The 16,834-nt window shown below is 36.5% G+C and overlaps 1 protein-coding gene across 5 annotated transcripts in view; it reads left to right on the top strand.

The window, feature by feature from the left end:
• PPP4R3A (protein phosphatase 4 regulatory subunit 3A) overlaps positions 1 to 16,834 on the top strand; it is a 72,750-nt gene that overhangs the window by 50,619 nt on the left and 5,297 nt on the right. For 2 of the 5 annotated variants that reach the window (XM_073349442.1, XM_073349439.1), the window contains exons 5-12: positions 3,475 to 3,552; positions 3,634 to 3,750; positions 4,360 to 4,476; positions 8,429 to 8,560; positions 8,675 to 8,777; positions 9,790 to 9,948; positions 12,286 to 12,455; positions 14,089 to 14,231. In XM_073349442.1, coding sequence (XP_073205543.1) covers positions 3,475 to 3,552; positions 3,634 to 3,750; positions 4,360 to 4,476; positions 8,429 to 8,560; positions 8,675 to 8,777; positions 9,790 to 9,948; positions 12,286 to 12,455; positions 14,089 to 14,231 — 1,019 coding nt within the window. The remainder of the gene's footprint in view (positions 1 to 3,474; positions 3,553 to 3,633; positions 3,751 to 4,359; positions 4,477 to 8,428; positions 8,561 to 8,674; positions 8,778 to 9,789; positions 9,949 to 12,285; positions 12,456 to 14,088; positions 14,232 to 16,834) is intronic. The other 3 variants (XM_073349441.1, XM_073349440.1, XM_073349444.1) reach the window with 3 other exon arrangements.

Below are 16,834 nucleotides of genomic sequence, written 5' to 3'. Positions count from 1 at the left end.
AGTTGACATGAGCAATCACTTGAAGAAAAAAGAGTTTAACTACTTTTCATAACTGTTGTTCTTTGAAATGTGTTGCTTATGTCCATTCCAAGACCCACCTGCCTCCCCTCTGTTGGAATATCCATCAAGAAGGAACCAAAGAGGTGGCAGGTCGTCAGGGACCTATATGCACAGTCATGTAGGCGCCACTCCAGGGGGCTGCACAGCCGGCGAGTACCACATGCACACGCCTACTTGGAATGGACATGAGCAACACATCTCGAATAACAGTTACGAAAGGTAGGTAACTGTTTTTTCTTTTACTTAGCTTTTATATTTCAGTTTTCTATAAGGTGCATTTATATATAATATAATATTGTGAACAACGCATACCCTTGTTCTTCTCAGCGAGCAACACAGCCTTTGTTAAGTGCATTAACAGGCTGAGCTGTAACTACAAAGCTAACTGAGTTTCAGTTACAGGTGGCCTATATTTTCTAGCAAGTTCTTCTGTTCTAATAACAGCAGCTTATTGTGCACATGTCAGATACAGGATTTGTATGCATACTATAGGATGGGATTTTTCAAAAGAACTCATTCCTATCTTAACTCTACAATGACTTATATGGGAGTAGGGTTAGGCCAGGGCTGAGAGCTTTTGGAAAAAATCTCATCCATAGAAAGCACTATGTGTTTATTAGAGGTTTGAGGAGAAAATTGTATATCATATTTGCAATACAGTTTCATAAAGTTTCAGAACAGAAGGTACCATTATTAGAGCTACTCTGGCCATTTGTATATCCTAGGTAATTACATTTCTCCCAGTTACTTTCATTTTGAACCCAGTTACTTGGGTTAGACTAAAGCATTCCAGTACTGATGAGACTAAACTTTGTGCCACAAGCAGAAAACAGGAGAGATTAAGATACCACCAATGCCTGAGGCCTCCACAGTGGCAGGCATTTGACTGGGTGGGATATGCCCAGATGATCCTAGCTGCTAGGAAGTAGATATAGTATGCAATCACAAAGTACTATATTGTAATACATACAGAGAGGGTTATAGAGTTATGGTTGCATACACAACTTTTAGCACTTGGGGGTAAAATTTTCAAAATGCCTCTCCAATTTAGGCCCAGATCTCATTTTCAAAAGTGATTTAGGAGCCTAAATCATTAACTTTCAATGAAAATGGTACGAAGCTAAAGTCACTTAGACACTTCTGAAAGTTGTACTCTTCCTGACTTTTTATTGCTTTTAACCCTGTAATTTTAATGTTCTACTAATTTAGCTTTTTATACTCGCTTCCAGGGATCGTAATTGAGATGAAAAAGATGTGGTATAGACCATCCACTCATTCCCACTCCCAATAAAGGAGAAAAAATATGTTCCTTATGAGGTCATCTAGATGACAGTTATGATATGTTGCTATCATGGCAGGAATAAGCATGGATCTTGTTACTGGTTTAAGTGGCAATACATGGACCAGACTACTTCTCTCTTCCAGTTTGAGGTGGTGGTATTAATAATGTATGGTTCAATGTGCCACCCAGAAATATGTATGGCTTGCCAGCAAGTTAAAGAAGTATGGGATGGATGAATGGACAAAGAATGGGATGGATGAATGGACTGGATAGAAAGCTGGCTAGATCATTGGGCTTAACGGGTAGTGATCAATGGCTCCATGTCTAGTTGGCAGCCGGTAAATTGAATTGTAGACCCCATACTTGACTTCCTTGGGTATGACTTCAGTTGGAATCTGAAATGTTCGCTCCAGGCTACTAGTAAAGTTTTTTGTCTCTTCAGCTATAGCTCAGTTTGGAAGATCTCTAGAAGCTTCAAATGAGGCTTCTTAGATTTCCTTTTGTTGTGAGTAGGTGGTTGGCATTGCTTATCCTGATCTGAGCCGAAGAATTGCAAGATTGACAAATGGCACTCTCTAAGTATATAGGACACTTCCAAAGAAATCTGGGTTTCAGTCACTGTTTTGTTTTGGGTTTCTTGGCCACTTATTGCATTAATAATGTCTTAAGTATATTTCAACTTAGTGTTGAGTAGATTTTTCAAACGCTGCTTATATGTGGCGTGTAGGAAGCTTTCCCAGGCAAATGCTATCAATTACTGTTTGGGGGCGGGGGATTGTTTTTTTTTAAGAATTTTTAGCTCTTAGAATTATACTTGGTTTATGTTTGGAAGGTTAACTGATTATAGTGCTGTCGTCTTAAGTCTGCAGACAGATGGCTCTAGTGTGTCTGCCGCTGCTCATAGCTTTGCTAAGCTTCAGCAGCTTGAACGTTAATCAATCTTGACTGCTGCCATTAAGAATCTTGTGAGCAGCGGCAGTGGAACTGATAAGAATCTAATCATTTTCATTTGGTTTTCAGCACTCACCCCTTTCCCAACATCTTGGTGTTGGAATTTTCCTTTCCTGTCATATCATTTTTAAGCTGCTGGGTATAGTTATGTTGTTAAGATCTCTGGTAAAATTTCCAGGTCCTGTTTATGAATGATGTGGATAGAAGAGAGTGATTGATAAGGGTACATTATAAAAAAAAAAAAAAGTGATACTGAGAAAGAGTCAGAGAATGATTATTGAGGGGAGGGGAGAGACCGAATATGGGGTGATAATCAGATAATATAATATAGGGAGATATGAGGATTGAGAGAGACAAGGAAAAGAGGAGACTGACAGATGACAACATAAGATATAACACAATTGGAAAGAAAATGGAATGAACCTAGGAAAGAAAATTGCATATAACAGCAAGGAAAGGACACATAGTCAGTTACATGTCACCTTGATTGATCGGTCTTTCAGCCCTCATATAGATTACGCCAATCATAATGTCTTCTATCAGTTACATGTATTAAGTGGAAAGTTGATTAACACTTACAATTAAGTATCCTACACAAATGTATTTTCCCTTTAAAATTACTCTTGGGGGAATTCTGTGCCAAAAAAAATAAAAATTCTATGCACAATATTTTAAAATTCTGCAAAATTATGCATATTTTATTTGTCAAAATAATACAATATAATCACACTAGTTTCAGTTATTTTGGTAATTTATTTCAAAATATCATCAAGTTTGCCTGAGTGTTTGGTGTTTTTTTGACAAATCAGATTCCTTACTAGACAAATCAATAGAGAACTTTGAGTAATCCATTTAAACTACAATGTAGAAACTTATTTCCCACTCCCCTCAGAAGCAGTGCAAGGGCTTGGGGCAGGGTGTTGTGCTGAACACAGCCAGCTGACCACTGTTGTTATCTGTTCTGGCGCCACAGCATCCTCTGGTGGGCGAAAGGTGGAACTGCAGCACTTCGTGGGCAGAATTTTTTTCTGCACAGAAAATGCAAAATTTTGTGCCAGACATAAATTCTGTGCATTCACAGTGGTATAAAATGCTTGGAGGTATGGCTTTGGGGAGTTAATATTCTGAGGGTTAGTTTCAGTATTGCCAAATAAACACATGGCATTATCTTACTTTTGTAGGAAGATGAAAAATTTCTGACAGAATTGTTTGCACAGTTAACAGATGAAGCCACAGATGAGGAGAAAAGACAAGAATTGGTAAGCATTTGTAAAATATACATGAAGTGACTATTCATTGTCTGAATTTTGTTAATCACGAACGTATTTTCTACATTTTAGGTAAACTTTCTGAAAGAGTTCTGTGCATTTTCTCAAACATTACAACCTCAAAACAGAGATGCTTTTTTCAAAACATTGTCTAATATGGGTATACTGCCAGCACTAGAAGTCATCCTAGTAAGTTAATGCAATATGTATTTTTCTGAAATGACTCTTTGTAAATATTTGTTGTAACAGTTAATTTTTTTCATTTCAGAAAGGTAATTATTTAACAAGTAGTTACAACAACACTGCAGTGTTATGGCTTTCTGAAGTACTTAGCGATTTGTTTTGTCTGAAAGGGATACTGTCATCTTGAAATTCAGTCCACTTTAAAAAAACAAACAAACAAACAAAACAACTTTAAAGTAGTTTTAGGTATTACATCACTAAGTCCACCTAGCAGTTTTTGTGAATTTGCAATTTTTTCCAATCTTTATTCCTTTTTCTGGTCTGTTTCTATGTTCAGACTAAAACAGGGCTATAACCAATAAATCAGGGAAACTGTTAAACTGATTTCATACAAAGCTATCAATTAAACAAGAAAAAAACGGGGGGAAGGTCTCATCTCTTATTTATAGTGACTTTAGTTATTATTTGTAACAGTAATAGTTAACAATAAAAAATTCAGACAGAACTATGATTTCTGAAATTGCTTCTGTTCATTTAAAATACTACTGTCATGCCTTTCAAGTACAAGGATTTTTGTTTTTTAAAGTACTTAAACAGTTTTACTTGACTTTCCAGGGTATGGATGATGCACAAGTGCGAAGTGCAGCTACTGATATATTCTCATATTTGGTTGAGTACAATCCATCCATGGTACGAGAGTTTGTTATGCAGGAAGCTCAACAGAATGATGATGTAAGTAGGAGGTCTTCTGAAGCTTTTTTAGAAGATTCATATTTCTGTCTCTATTAGTGACTAAATCCTACTCTATGAGTTTGCATTTTTGACAAATGTGCATTTGAAATAGTTTTCCAGAACCTTTCCTTTTAAAAAAAAACAAACAAACAAAAATCTATGGTTGGAAGGTTCTCTCTCGTACCCATCACAGTACTATTTACAATAATATTATTAATCACAACACAATTATATAATCTACAGCTTACCCTATTTTATCTATTAATCTTTCATATGTGGAAAGGTGACCATATCTCCTCATTTGCATAGCCTTCTTGGACCCCAATTCTGCAAACACTTACACTTAATGTTAAGGAACATGACTATCAGCAGTCGAATGGGGCCAGGGCACATTGTTAAGTACTTACTTTTTGTTTAAAACACCCCAATCCTGTAACTTTTCTACCCTGCCAGGTGCACCAATTGATGTGTAAATTTTAAGGCTGTCAAGCAATTAAAAAAATTAATCACACTCTTAAATAATAATAGAATACCATTTATTTAAATATTTTTGGATGTTTTCTACATGTAGCTAATTGATTTCAATTACAACGCAGAATATAAAGTGTACAAAGCTCGCTTTATTTATTTTTGATTAAAAGTATTTGCACTGTAAAAACAAAAGCAATAGTATTTTTCAATTTACTTAATACAAGTGCTGTAGTGCAATCTCTTTATCATGAAAGTTGAACTTACAAATGTAGAATTATGTACAAAAAAAACTGCATTAAAAAATAAAACAATGTAAAATTTTGGAACCTGCAAGTCCAGTCAATCCTACTTCTTGTTCAGCCAGTCGCTCAGACAAACAACTTTGTTTACATTTGCAGGAGGTAATGCTACCCCCTTCTTGTTTACAATGTCACCTGAAAGTGAGAACAGACATTCTCAGGACACTGTTGTAGCCAGATGCACTGAAGATTCTTGTGTCCCTTCATGCTTCAGCCACCATTCCAGAGGATATGTGTCCATGCTGATGAAGGGTTCTGCTCGATAACCATCCAAAGCAGTGTGGGCTGATGCATGTTCATTTTCATTATCTGTGTCAGATGCCACTAGCAGAAGGTTGATTTTCTTTTTTTGGTGGTTCGGGTTCTGTAGTTTCCGCATCAGTGTTGCTCTTTTAAGACTTCTGAAAGCATAATACACACCTTGTTCTGCTCAGATTTTGGAAGGTACTTCAGATTCTTAAGCTTTGGGTCGAGTGCTGTAGCTATTTTTAGAAATCTCACATTGGTACCTTCATTGCGTTTTGTCAAATCTGCAGTGAAAGTGTTCTTAAAACAAACAACATGCTGAGTCATTATCCGAGACTGCTATAACATGAAATATATGGCAGAATGTGAGTAAAATAGAGCAGGGGATATACGATTCTCCCCCAAGGAGTTCAGTCACAAATTTAATTTAACACATTTTTTTAACGAGCATCATCAGCATGGAAGCATGTCCTTTGGAATGGTGGCTGAAGCATGAAGGGGCATACGAATGTTTAGCATATCCGGCACGTAAATACCTTGCAATGTCGGCTACAAAAGTGCCATGCAAATGTCTGTTCTCGCTTTCTGTTGACATTGTAAATAAGAAGAGGGCAGCATTATCTCCTGTAAACGTAAACAAACTTGTTTGCCTTAACGATTGGCTGACCAAGAAGTAGGACTGAGTGGACTTGTAGGTTCTGAAGTTTTAGATTTGTTTTGTTTTTGAGTGCAGTTATGGAACATCCAAAATATTGAATAAATTTCAATTGGTATTCTATTGTTTAACAGTGAAATTAATCACGATTAATTTTTTTGAGTTAATCACGTGAATTAACTGTGATTAATTGACAGCCCTAGTAAATTTTAAGCTTTTTGTTTACCTTCTTTATTTTTAATAAACCTTTTGCAACAACTGTCACTTTTAATATGCATCCAGAGATTATTTTTTTACTTGAAAAATTACATGAAAGAAACTTTGTTCTTGTAATGTATTTAGCAAGCTAAATTCTCTAAAATAATTTTGATTATAGGATCAGAAATTTAGGGGTGCAAGAGATGTCAGTTTCAGTATGGTTAAGAAACATGTAACAGTTCAATATTTAATAGCACTTAAATGAATCCTTCAATATGTTAGGAATTTGCTTGTACAATATAATAAACAGAAGCTCTTTAATTTAAGTAAGATAGTGTATTAGTGAACTGTTGCTGTATTAGAACAGTCCTGCAACAGAAATAGAATTGGGGCTGGAATAAAGTAACTGTAAAGAACAAAGAAGGAAACGGAAAGCCATAGAAAGATGGAAGTTTGAATAAAAAATGAACCGATAGCCGTTTAAAAATGAATTCTGGATCTAATATACTTGGTATATATTTTAGCTGCTTTATATACCTGTCTCCCATAATCTTTTTGGTGTTACTTTAAAATACAGTCAGCTAAACAAAGAAAGAAATTGTACTACCTTTTATTTCCATGGTAATTTAAGATGATTCTGAGCATAGCTCTATTTAATTTCTGTATTGGTGGTTTAAGACCGTAATTTAATAGTGGGCAACTAAAATATTTTTAGTTCATATTTGGCCAGTGTTTCAAGTTCCTTTTAAAACTTGTTTTGTTTCAGGAAACATACTTTCATATAGTACAGCTAATTTAGTTTCTGTGTGGGAAAACTTCCTACAAATATGAAAGACAAGTTATAAATTAAGGCCCTGATCCTGCTAACAAATGTGCTTAATTTTACTTGTGAGTTGACCCATTGTCTTCAGTTGACTACTCAGGTGAGTAGAAGTAAAGCATGTGTATAAGTGTATGCAGAATCAGGGCCTTAACCCATTGACAGATGTCTGAATTTCCAGAAGGTCCTCCTGTTGCTGGTAAAAGAATAGAATATCAGGGTTGGAAGGGACCTCAGGAGGTCATCTAGTCCAACCCCCTGCTCAAAGCAGGACCAATCCCCAACTAAATCATCCCAGCCCGGGCTGTGTTAAACCTGACCTTAAAAACCTCTAAGAAAGGAGATTCCATCACCTCCCTAGGTAACCCATTCCAGTGCTTCACCACCTTCCTAGTGAAAAGGTTTTTCCTAATATCCAAACTAAACCTCCCGCACTGCAACTTGAGACCCTTACTTCTTGTTCTGTCATCTGCCACCACTGAGAACAGCCTAGATCCATCCTCTTTGGAACCCCCCTTCAAGTAGTTGAAAGCAGCTATCAAATCCCCCATATGCTTCTCTTCTACAGACTAAATAATCCCAGTTCCCTCAGCCTCTCCTCATAAATCATGTGCTCTAGCCCCCTAATCATTTTTGTTGTCCTCCGCTGGACTCTTTCCAATTTTCCACATCATTCTTGTAATAGCGCATGCAAGCACTAAGGGATTATATAAGAATGGAAAGTTTTACTCTTGAACTCCTATTTTGCAAACATTTATGCATTTGAATAACTTTACACATGTGAGTAATCCCATTTAGTTCAGGAGTTCTGTGTGTTTTCAGAAGTAGGGCCTTGCATTATATTTTAAAAGGACACTCAGGTTAAAACTCCTAATTTCAAAAAACAAATTCCCTAATGCACATACTTAAAATTCTTAAATTGAATTTATGATGTACCCTCTCACTACCTTTTTTTGTGTTTTCAAAAAATGTGTCTAACTTTTATCCAATTTTTTTATTTATATGCCATTTTTAATTGCTCTAAAAGATTCTCATGGATGAGTATAGTGCATTAGTATTAGGCATGCAAACAGAGTAGGTTTCCATGGGCATTTTTAAAAATACATTTCAAGGATCTATTTCTATTAGTCTTAAACTTTGTCCTAAAATCTTGTATTTTACAAAATCTTAGTTTTGGGCCAAATTTGACCTGACAGTGTCCCTTTTAATTTTAGTTTTTCTTAGTCATTACTAATCTCTTCATTTTTATGTCTCTTCTATTAGGATATTTTACTCATTAACCTCATCATAGAACACATGATTTGTGATACAGATCCTGAACTTGGAGGGGCAGTCCAACTCATGGGTCTCCTTCGTACTTTAGTTGATCCAGAAAACATGCTGGCCACAGCCAATGTAAGTGCATTCCCAAATTCGAGTACGGTTGGGGGTTTTTGGTGTGTTAAAATGCTGTTGGTAATGTATGTTACTTTCATATTAAAATATTAATGATTTTTTTTTATCCTTTAGAAAACTGAAAAGACAGAATTCCTGGGTTTCTTCTATAAACATTGTATGCATGTTCTCACAGCTCCCTTACTGGCTAATACAACAGAGGAGAAGCCTAGCAAAGGTGAGACTACTGTGAATGTTAGCAGTCATGTCCAAGGCTATTGAATTGTAGTACATAGAATAGAATAACTGTCAAAGGATGTCTGAAACTCTGCATGATCAGAATAAGAGTATTTCAAAAGATTAATGTCTGATTGGAGCCAGAAAGTTGACTCGGAGCCATGTGAAAACATTGGAAGTATGCTTTTCAGTTACTCCTTTTGAAATTCATATATTCAACAAAGAAAAATAAAATTTAATTTTGAACCAGCTTCCAGAAAATTTTGAAATTGTATTTTATTTTTCTTTGAATCTCATGTGTGCATTTATAATAGCCTGTAACTCAACTATGTTTCAAATCAACTAGTTTTACATCTTTAGGCGAAGAAATCTGAGTTTAAATTTTCCATTTCTCTCTCTCGTTCTTTAACATATAATTCTAATGGGTCCTTATTTCATCTTTGATCTAGTGCTAGGTTGTAGTCTAGAATCCTTTTTTTTTTTTTTTTAAATCTCTTACATGCCTTTTAACAAATTACTTTAGGCTGGGTCCACATTAGAAACTTTTGCTTGTATAGTAATGTCAGTTAGGGATGACTTTTTGTACAACATTTCTATACTGGCAAAAGCCCTAGTATAGATGCAGTTATGTGGGCATAGCAGGGCTTTTACTAGTCTCTCTTATTTTGCTCACCAAACTGGTATAAACGATACTGGCAAAAGCACTGTTTTGCAGATACAATCTGTGTCTATAGTATAGGAGTATTTGCTTGTGTAGTGATCCTGGCAAACCTTTTCAGATGTAGACCTGGGCTTTTGGTGAAAATACCAAATCACTGCAGGGATTGTATATTTGTTTTGTAAAGGTCTAAATGTGGCTTCCATTTACCTAAACTAGTTGCAGGAGAGCACAATGGCATTTAAGCATCTAGTTATCTGATTGCATCTGCAAATCTGGAGTCACCTTGTGAAAAGTAGGCCCTAAATATTTTTAAAATCATGTTCTTGTTAACATTTTGTTTTTTGTTTTATAGATGATTTTCAGACAGCCCAGCTCTTGGCATTAATATTGGAATTGCTAACATTCTGTGTAGAACATCATACGTATCACATAAAGAACTATATTATTAACAAGGATATCCTACGGAGAGTGCTAGTTCTCATGGCCTCAAAGCATGCTTTCTTGGCGTTATGTAAGTTTGAATTATAGAGAATAAACTATTAGCTTTGTGAATATTAATATTTAATTCTTTAATTGTATTTTACTGGAAGAAAAACACATTTACAGAAGCATGACGGTTACCAGTTCAGTACAAATATGCTACCTTTACAACTAGGTCTATATTTCTCATAGCAAATTGTTGATATGTTATTCCTCAATGATGAAGCAAGATGAAATTGAAAGAGGCTGTATTAATTAAACTAGCTAGGGGAACACTTCCTAGGTTTTAAATAATACTGGCTTTAGAAAAAATTTAAAAGCATTTTTTAATTGGACATCTGGATCTCTATCTATAATAAATGTAAAATTTTTAAGTACTGAGGATCTTCGCTGTTGATGCATGTTCAGATGCTTCTCCTGAGCTAGTATTTAGAATCCAGTAACAGCACATTGGTCAAGGTCAGCACTTCTTGGGCTTGTTTATACAGGGCTTTAGTCTGCACCAGAGACTTGTAAATTCTAGTGTGTTGCACATTAACTGGCCTGTTCTGACCCTGCTGGCACGTAGTAAAAGTTCCTTAGCATGCATTAACATAGTCCCATTTAAAGCAGAATTATATTAACATGTGAAAAAACTTTTAATGTGCATTAGCAGATTCACGTTGGCTGGTTAGTATGTGACACCCTAGTGCACACTAGAATGAACACCTTTCTGGTGTGGACTAATGCACAGTATAGACAAGTTGTGTTGTGCTAATGATAGTACTACTTTCTGGAGAGAAAGCACTTCTGGTGGTAAATGTCAGTGAGCTTTGAACAACCATGTAAAGAAAATTCATTTCATTGTCAAGACTAATAGTGGGAAGGCCTTGAACAGCAACTCCAAAAAGTTCAAGTGACTAATTGAGCAGTTGTTACTACCTTTGCAAAAGGTTCACAGGGAAATAAACAGCTTAGAGTGAGAAGGGCGTTTTGAGTGTTCCATTGAAAATCATTCTGGCAGAATCAAAGCCCTTCAATAATGACATTTCACACATGCATAAGTTGGTCCATTTTCATCACTTTTCACAAAACAATGGAGGGAAGGTTACCTGCATTAGACCTCGTCTACAGTACGAATTATGTCAGTAGAACTACATTGGTCAGAAGTGTGGAAAATCCCCATCTCTGCTGAGCATGTAGTTATACCGACCTAACTCCTGATGTAGACACACTATGTAGAGTTATAACTACTGCCTCTCAGGAGGGTGGAGTGCCTGCGCTGACAGGAGAAGCTCTCCTGTTGGCATAGGTAGCGTGTTCCTTAAGACTACAGTAGCCTAGCTGTACTGGTGCAGCCCTGTAAGTGTAGAAAAGCAAGCCCTCAGTTATGCACAGTAAGGTGCTGTTAGAGCTCAAATGCTAATGGAGCGCTGGAGTTCCTCAGAAGGGAGAGCCTTGAAAGAGATGTAAATAAATCAAGTCTCCACTGTGTGTTTGAAAGAGAGAAAATGCCATTTCCCATTTTAAAATAAAAGAAGGTTTACATTTCAAAAACATACAAAATATAATGAAATAGTTTCAAGTCTCTCATTGGAAAATAGAAATTATGAGCAAAATTCTGATTGCAGGAAAATGTGTTTTAGAATTTGGTCATGAAAGGGTAGATGCCACAGGGAATCCTAGTAGTTTATCTTTGACTTTTGATCACTAGTTAAATAAATTAAGTAGTCTCTGTCTAAATTCCAGTGGGCTTCTAAATCTCAAAAGCATAGCACAGTAAGATTGACAGTGTCTGCTCCAAAGAGGGCTGGGACTGGATTTTCAGGTTTCATGACAAATGCTGGGAAGATTCAGCTAATCACCCAATACAATATCTGATTACAGTCTGTACTAATAATTTCTTATTTTTGTTAATGGCAAATTTCTCTCTCATTTTTTTAAATAATCACATAAGTCCAACCACGAATATTGTCAGTGTTTCCTACATTGTGAAATGATTTTTCTTTTAAACTTGAACAGTTGTTTCAATTACACACTAACAGTGTAATTATGAAATTTGCCTAATTTACAGCATTCTGTTATGTTAAAGCATGTTCATTGAAAAGAGATGACCTATGAATTTAGGCTTACTCTGAATTTTTTCCCCCTGGTAATGTAATATGTCATCACATTTCAATTCTAGTTTCAAGAGCTACTGTAGATTTAATCCACAGGGTACTGGATATTTGAGTACGTAATCCACTACCAACAGTGTAAAGCTCCATGAGAGTTGGGATTGTGAGTTATTCTTCTTGTAGTCAGCTTAGAACAATTGCTGGGCTTTTCTGGTTTTAAATGTAAAATATGAAAAATTCATGGCTTTTTAACAACCGTTTCTCTGTTTCAGGTGCCCTTCGTTTTAAGAGAAAGATAATTGGGTTGAAGGATGAATTCTATAACCGCTATATAATGAAAAGCTTTTTGTTTGAACCTGTGGTCAAAGCATTTCTCAACAATGGATCCCGCTATAATCTGATGAACTCTGCTATAATAGAGATGTTTGAATTTATTAGGGTGGTGAGTACTATCATGTCTTGAATTGACAATTTAATTTTTTATAATACATCATGTATACTTGGAGTTAAATAGACTTTAATTTATGATACAGTTATGGATGCCCACTTACTTCTGATAATGTTTAAATGGGAGCATCATAATAATGTGACCACTAGAAATCCATAATTTACGTGAAGTTTCACACGTACCACTGTTGGAAAACACTGCCTTTTTTGTCAAAGCTCTACATTCAGTGGATGTAGTGTTGAAGTTGCCCTCCATTGTGCCCAGACTTAAAAATGCAACCATTGTATAAACTAACTCTGGATTTAATTATTTTTTTCTGAAAATATTAAAGAATAGATGTAACTTGAAATTTCACACATGGACACGCTAATTGTGTGCTCTGGTGCAACAACAGTAATTCTAAAGAATATGGAGAAGTGTGTTAATCTACCTGATATAAATATTGGCCCCCAAGATTTCTGCATGTGGCAATAAGGGACTAGTCAGTTCCCTCCAGAGAACTGTTCCCCCACACTTGCCACCTTCACCCAGACCCTGGCAAGATGCTTTCTGGTTTTAAGATCCACAAGGGGGAAGGGCAGCCTGATGTTGGGTTGGGATGGGGGTCAAGATGACATTTATCATTCCCCCACTAGTCCTGTAGAAATTATTTGGGAAATGTAACATATCCTGGAGCTTTAGTAACTCTCTGTGATGGGGATCCTCCCACTTACATGGGGGAGCCTCAGGGTAGTCAAGGCCTGGAATAGTCGTTGGTAGCACAACTTCAGTGGAGTCAAATTTTCAGAAGTGGAGAGAGTGATATTCGTGTTGAAGCTCCAGAGCCAGAGGACCCTGGCTTCCTACTGGTCCCTTAAAGTTCTGCGGGATTGGGAGTTGTCCCCGCAGCTCATTCTGTGAAGAAATAAACCTCTCTTTCCCCTTGTCTTCCCTCTGACATAAAGATATAATTATTTAGATTAGAATCTCCTTCCTTAGAGGTTTTTAAGGTCAGGCTTGACAAAGCCCTGGCTGGGATGATTTAACTGGGAATTGGTCCTGCTTCGAGCAGGGGGTTGGACTAGATGACCTTCAGGGGTCCCTTCCAACCCTGATATTCTATGATTCTATGATTTGTTTGTTTTTTCCTTTCTTCGTTGAGTAGTGATTGTTGTTTGTTTTCCTCTCTCCCTCTCTAAAATAAAGGTATTGACGTCCTTGTTTAGTTATTACAACAGATATAAGGAGACTGACTGATTGTAAAAATATATGTAAATTGCCATCAGAGATCTTAATTTTTAGAGTTTGCTTTCATTGTTTTTATACTGGCTTTGTAGACAAGTCTTTTATCTTTTTTTTTTTTTTTATAAAGTTTAGAGGAGTTTATCAATACAAAACTGTTACTGTTCTCTTTTTATCAGATTATTAATCAGAAGTTAAGTACCAAATTTCAGCTACACTGGTATATACAATGTTTGTTTTTTAACTGAATAAATTAATATGATGTTACTTCGAAGGCATTTTATGAATATTGCATCTTTTCCATATCTTTCAGTTATATCCTGCTGTATTTTTTTATAGTAACAAAATAAATTAGTTGTCTTGAAGAATTAAAAAGTCTGTGTGTTTGATTGTACTTTTCTTATAGGAAGATATAAAATCATTAACTGCTCATGTAATTGAGAATTACTGGAAAGCACTGGAAGATGTAGATTATGTGCAGACATTCAAAGGATTGAAACTACGATTTGAGCAACAAAGGGAAAGACAAGATAATCCCAAACTTGATAGGTAAATATATATTTAAAGGTATTAATACTTTCATGGAAAATTGTCCTTGAGGATATAGGCGTTTGGATTTCTGTGTACTAGCGGGGCAGCCATAAATAATTCAGACCCTTCACTGTTTGCGGCTCAGGTCTTGCTGAACAGATCTGATTGACAGTGTGATTTCCAGATCTGTGTTGCTCAAACACTTGGTCAGTGTTCAACTGATATCTCTTCTGAAGCTGCACCTAACTTAAGAGTATGGAGGTTTTTTTCCAAAGTATAATAAATGCAGAAATAGTCTAACTTTTACATAGATTATCCTAACTGGAGCTAACAATATCTGAAGCTCATTCACTTGAAAATAAGATTCTCAACAGTAATCTGAAGGATTCTTGTCTCTTAGATTATCCCAGACTTTTTCCTAAAAAAATCATATACATAAACCACTTTTGGTGCAGTTAATTCCTGTGCTAGACTTTCACACGATTCATGTTTAAAATCACCAAGAAATGTAATTCCCAAAGAAATTCGTAGGGGGCATCTCATTTTGTCACTATGCGTATCAATAAAGTAAAAGATGATGTAATATTCCTCTTAGGCTATCCTGCTCCAGTGCTATAACAAAGCTATATGACTGCTGACATGCTTTTCCCTACATCACTTTAAAGTTACACAGGGATGATACTTCCTCTCTTAGGGTTCACACCTGTATTTATAGGCAAATAGTTTTACTTCTGTGCATATTCCTGTGGAATTAAAACCGCTATTCAGATTAGAACATTTGTTCATCTTCATAAATGTTTGCAGATTCTGGATCAATATTTTGAATTATTTATATTGTGGTTCCACACATTGAGAACACATTTTAATGAAATTATACGTGTTACCCATTCTAGAAGTTCAAATTTCAGATAGAGTTGCCAACTTGGTAATATATAAAAATCAGACACTCCTGCAGGACTGCCAGAACCTCCCCGCCCCGGCCCTTCTCCTTGAGGTCTTGCCCCTTCCCTACCTCTTCCCCCCGAGGCCTTGCCCCTGCCTTGCCTCTTCCTCCTGAGGCCCTACCCCCATTTGCTCCTCTTTCCCCCTCCCACTGTCACACGCTGCTCTTCCACTCCGCATGTGTCGTGAGGAACTTGCCTGCTGATCCGGGGCTAGCAGCTGCAACTATCCGATGCAGGTAGGAGGCAGCCCTGGCTGAGTAGGGGCTGGTACGTGTGATGACTCTCCCACTTGCAGTAACTGAACTTTGGATCCAGTCAGTAGATCTGACCATTCACCGTCGGGTCCCTTTTTCAACCGGCATCCGGCCACTGTAATTTCAGAACGTGTTATGTTGTTTTCATGTAAATTTGACTTCATTCTGGGTGATTTCTTAACTCTGATATTTCATTTTGAGAGTCTGAAAATTTAAGCAAAGGAGCAGGATTGCAGCAGATTTCTTTTAAAATGTCAGAAATTTTTTTAATAGATCTACCATGTTCTAGAGTGTGCTTCAAATATACAGTATTTAGTGCTAATATGTTGTGTTAAATATTATTACTCTGAATTATTAGTATCTAATGCCTGATAAACTGAGCATTTCAATATACGTAAAACTCAAAACCTAGAGCTTTTATATTAGCATGCGTGTGGGAGCGGGGAACAAACATTCAGCCATACCATACATTTCACATATGAAGAAGCTGTTTGTTGATGGTTATTGCCACATTTAAAGGCACCACATTGTCTCTACTTAATTTATTGATTTGTCAGCATAGAAAAATCTGATTTAGAGGTGCATTGCCCTTAATTAAAAAAATAAACAAAATTCTCTCTTTGCCCCTTTATGGCATTAGCCCAACACAGAAGAAATCCCTCTCTCCTATTCAGTTAGAAAAAAATCAAACACTAAGTGCTAAATTGTCCTTTGCATTTATCCCTGGCTAAGAGATAGCTCATAGTTATGCTGCCTCAGAGCAGCCCAAGGAAAGAATTATGGCCCTGAGAGGCACAGTTGGCCTAACTTTCCTCCTCCTATGCCTATAGTGGATATGGGGGAAGGCTTCCTATTTGGAGGCAGCATGGGAGTGGAGTGTCTTGCTCTCATTTACATTCCTTCATGGCCTTGTAAGCCAGGCCACTAGCTGGCCCTAAGTGAAGCATGCAAAAATAGCAAAGATTCGATTATGTGGTTTAGTGCAAGAAGTACTTTGGTTAAGACAGGTCCACAACTTGGGGGAGAGTGACCTCCAGAATACTCACAAAGGTGTAGGACTTAAGTTTACAAGTTTTCATCTTAAATCAAACTATCAGAATTCTAAATTCAACAAAATTAAAAGTGGTACTGTACATACAGACACCGCAAGACCGCAGTATTGCCAGTCACAAGCATTAAAATAACATGAGTCACGCCACAAAAACATGAGATGTTGAAAACAAAACGTTTTGGATTCTTTTTATTTGCCTCCTGATTTTTGAGTGTAGAGGGCTCACATTTTAAAGATTTTTCTCTGCACTCAGGAGCGGTAGAAACTTACTTTTTTTAGTGAAAGATGAATCTAATTTCCTGACTCTAGGAGCTGGACTTTAAAAAATACACAAACCGTCAGATTCACAATATAATTTAGAGTTGACAATAC

This window comes from Lepidochelys kempii, chromosome 6, assembly GCF_965140285.1.
Source record: "Lepidochelys kempii isolate rLepKem1 chromosome 6, rLepKem1.hap1, whole genome shotgun sequence".
Lineage (NCBI taxonomy): Eukaryota > Metazoa > Chordata > Testudines > Cheloniidae > Lepidochelys > Lepidochelys kempii.
The sequence above is the reverse complement of the archived record's forward strand: the minus strand, read 5'-3'. Positions and strand labels throughout refer to the sequence as shown.